This window comes from Plectropomus leopardus, unplaced genomic scaffold (assembly GCF_008729295.1).
Source record: "Plectropomus leopardus isolate mb unplaced genomic scaffold, YSFRI_Pleo_2.0 unplaced_scaffold4625, whole genome shotgun sequence".
NCBI lineage: Eukaryota > Metazoa > Chordata > Actinopteri > Perciformes > Serranidae > Plectropomus > Plectropomus leopardus.
This window is the reverse complement of record NW_024650724.1, coordinates 435-3,349: the sequence shown is the minus strand read 5'-3', so window position 1 is coordinate 3,349 and position 2,915 is coordinate 435. Positions and strand designations below refer to the sequence as shown.

At 41.9% G+C, this 2,915-nt stretch overlaps 1 protein-coding gene across 1 annotated transcript; it reads right to left on the bottom strand.

Annotated features, from left to right (window-relative positions):
• Positions 1 to 200: 200 nt before the first annotated feature.
• Positions 201 to 2,489, bottom strand: LOC121939366 (3'-5' RNA helicase YTHDC2-like; the record flags this gene model as incomplete). The annotated part of the gene is made up of 3 exons (XM_042482398.1): positions 2,319 to 2,489; positions 2,037 to 2,127; positions 201 to 397 (listed from the first exon to the last, which is right to left on the bottom strand). Coding segments are annotated over exons 1-3 (448 nt in total), but the record flags the coding sequence as incomplete, so codon positions are not given.
• Between the last annotated feature and the right edge of the window lie 426 nt (positions 2,490 to 2,915).

Sequence of the window (2,915 nt, the reverse complement as noted above, 5' to 3'; positions counted from 1 at the left end):
TATTCATTTTTCCATCATGTAGCCCAGAGAAGAAAGATGGAAGATTAACATTTTTTACAACAGGTGGCCAGGGTAGACAGCAGCCCAGAGGAAGCAGGCGGCGACAATTTGGTTAATTTTCTCACAGAGTGGATGATATTCTCACATCTGTGTCAGTGTTACTGCAAAGTCCTAGTTTAAACACAGACGCTGACACTTACCGGCTTCAGCAGCCACAGACGTGCCACTTCTGCTGTTGGGCTGCATGTTTATGCGTCCCTTGTTGCTGATGGGGAACCTCTGAAGTAGGCTGCGGATGAAATGTAAGGAATTGTGGGAGACTGTGAGGACCATGGCTGGCCCAGGTTTGTCTGAACTGGCCCTCTTCCTGACGGTGAGGAAACGATTTGTTTTTTTCCTAAAGGAGAGAAAAATTCCTGAGATTAATTTATATCACTTCAAACTGATTCAAATGCCAGAAAAACGGCCCTCTGCCTCTTAGAGTGGTCTTTCTTTTGCATTACTTTTGGTACTATCAAAAACTTAAAACTTGACTTGACATACTAACTGTTTTTAAAGGCAAATAGATCTGTACATCAATGGCAAAGCAATGAAAAGGAATGTTTTATTTATTAAATTGACCTTTAGGTCAATTTCATACAATGAAAATAAGATAGGTCCCAAAATAGAGCCTTGAGGAACCCCACAACTGATACACACTGTGGTAATGGTAAATGGTAAATGGACTATACTTGTATAGCGCTTTTCTAGTCTTATTGACCACTCAAAGCGCTTTAACACTACATGTCACATTCACCCATTTACACACACATTCACAAACTGGCGGCCGAGGCTTCCGTACAAGGTGCCACCTGCTACTCAGGTCACACTCTGATGACGCAGCATCTGGAGCAATTTGGGGTTCAGTATCTTGCCCAAGGATACTACGGCATGTTGCCAGGAGGAGCTGGGTATTGAACTGCTGACCTTCCGATTAGAAATGACCCACTCTGCCTCTGAGCCACAGCCGCCCCGTAGAATGGTGACTATGGTGAGCAGGCTTGTAGGGCTGGCAGATTTGTTAGATCAGTATAACTGAAAAGAAGACTGCTGTCTTCAACTTCCTGAATGTTGTGATTACCATTAATCCCCAGCAGCAACACAAGCAGCCAGAGCGGATCTTGCATCATGCATCTCACAGGTGTTGCAGTCAACACGTGGCACCTCTATAGCCAATGCTGCCCAACTGAAAACACACTTTTGGGCTACAATGTAGTCTACAGCAGCTATGTGTTAAGGCTTCAACGTTACCCCATAACCCCTGAACACAGAACCACAAATGCAGCTTTTCTGTAAAAGAACTTTTACCCCTTCTGTGAGAGTGAGTGTATACCTTGGTATATTACTCATTAGAGCTGGGCAATAAATTTTTTTTTATCATTTCGAGATATGAGACTATATATCATCTTAGATATTTGCTATTGTGATATCGTGATGTGGAATAAATGGTGTTTTTCCTGATTTTAAAGATTGCATTACAGTAAAGTGATGTACAGTACTTTTCTCAGTTTATCCGACAGTACTACTTGTTTTAATACTAATCTTTACCGACTTAGTTATTATATCTACATTACTAATGATTATTCATCAAAAATGGAATTGTGTTAATATTTTCTCAAAGTATCCCTACACTCCTACAATATTGTGACATCAAAGAGGGAATTTGGTAAAAAAAAAAAAAAAAGTGATGTCTATTCTGTCCTCCAATTTGACCATTAACAAGGTGCTTTTGAGATTTAAAAATATCGAGATATATGTTGTGTATCAAGGTATAGACTACAAATATCACAATATAATTTTCAGCCCATATCACCCAGCCCTATTACTCATGTCACTTTCAGTCCTGTCGATGTGAGGGTCTAAGGACAGAGGGATGTCGAATGCTTTAAAGCCCTCTGAGCCAAGTTATGATTCGTGACAATGGGTTTTATAAAGCAAAATTCCTCAGAGAGATTCTCAGATATCTGATGAGCACACGTCCTGGTGGAGGAACTCACCCTTTGCTCTTCGAGATGTAACCCAGGGATCGTGCCATTTGATGAACGAAAGCCCTCTCAGTGCGGGTGAAGGAGGAGGGAAATTCCACCTCTGCTCAGTCAGGGACAGGAAAGAGGAAATGTAAGGACACCCAACTACAACCCTCATAAGTTCCTGCTCACACTGGGACAGGTAGTGATTATGAAGGTGGTCATATATGTGGTAACGACTACTAATGTTGCCGAAGGCTTACCACACAGAAGTGGTCTACTCTTATACAAAACAATAAAAACAGTTGATACCGTTCTCGTCACTGTAGGAAAACCTCTCCAGACAGAGACTGACTGCGATCTTGACTTCTTCATCAATATGAATTCCTTCGAGGCGGCTGGAGATGGAGCTCAAGGGTGGTGCACTTCGGCTCTTGGATGGTTTCTGTGTTGCTGTACCAGAGTACGCCATGTTGCACTGCAGTACAACAAGAATTCATCTTACCACAGGAAGAGCAGGAATTTTTACGACCAAATTTGACAGAAATACAGGCCTATCTATTGATTCCAACAAAAATTCTCAGATCTTGACCACTATGTAAAATCTGCATCAGAGCCTGGTGCTCTTGAATGGTATGCAACAACAGAGCCTTTGCCAGAGGTACAGTGTCACTTCAGTGCATAAGTATAAATCCCACTGTCTTCCACACAAGACTGACAAGATGCAATGACAGGCGTATGAAATGATGTATGTCTCAGTCCTAGCAGCGCCCTAACATCTTTCAAAATGATGTCTGCACCAAGTTTAAGAGACAGGGACTGAATAAGTAAGAAATCGTGCTGCTTTCTACTGTTTACAAGTCGGTTTTCAGATCTGTCAGATCTGACATCGAACTTTGGTGACAAACG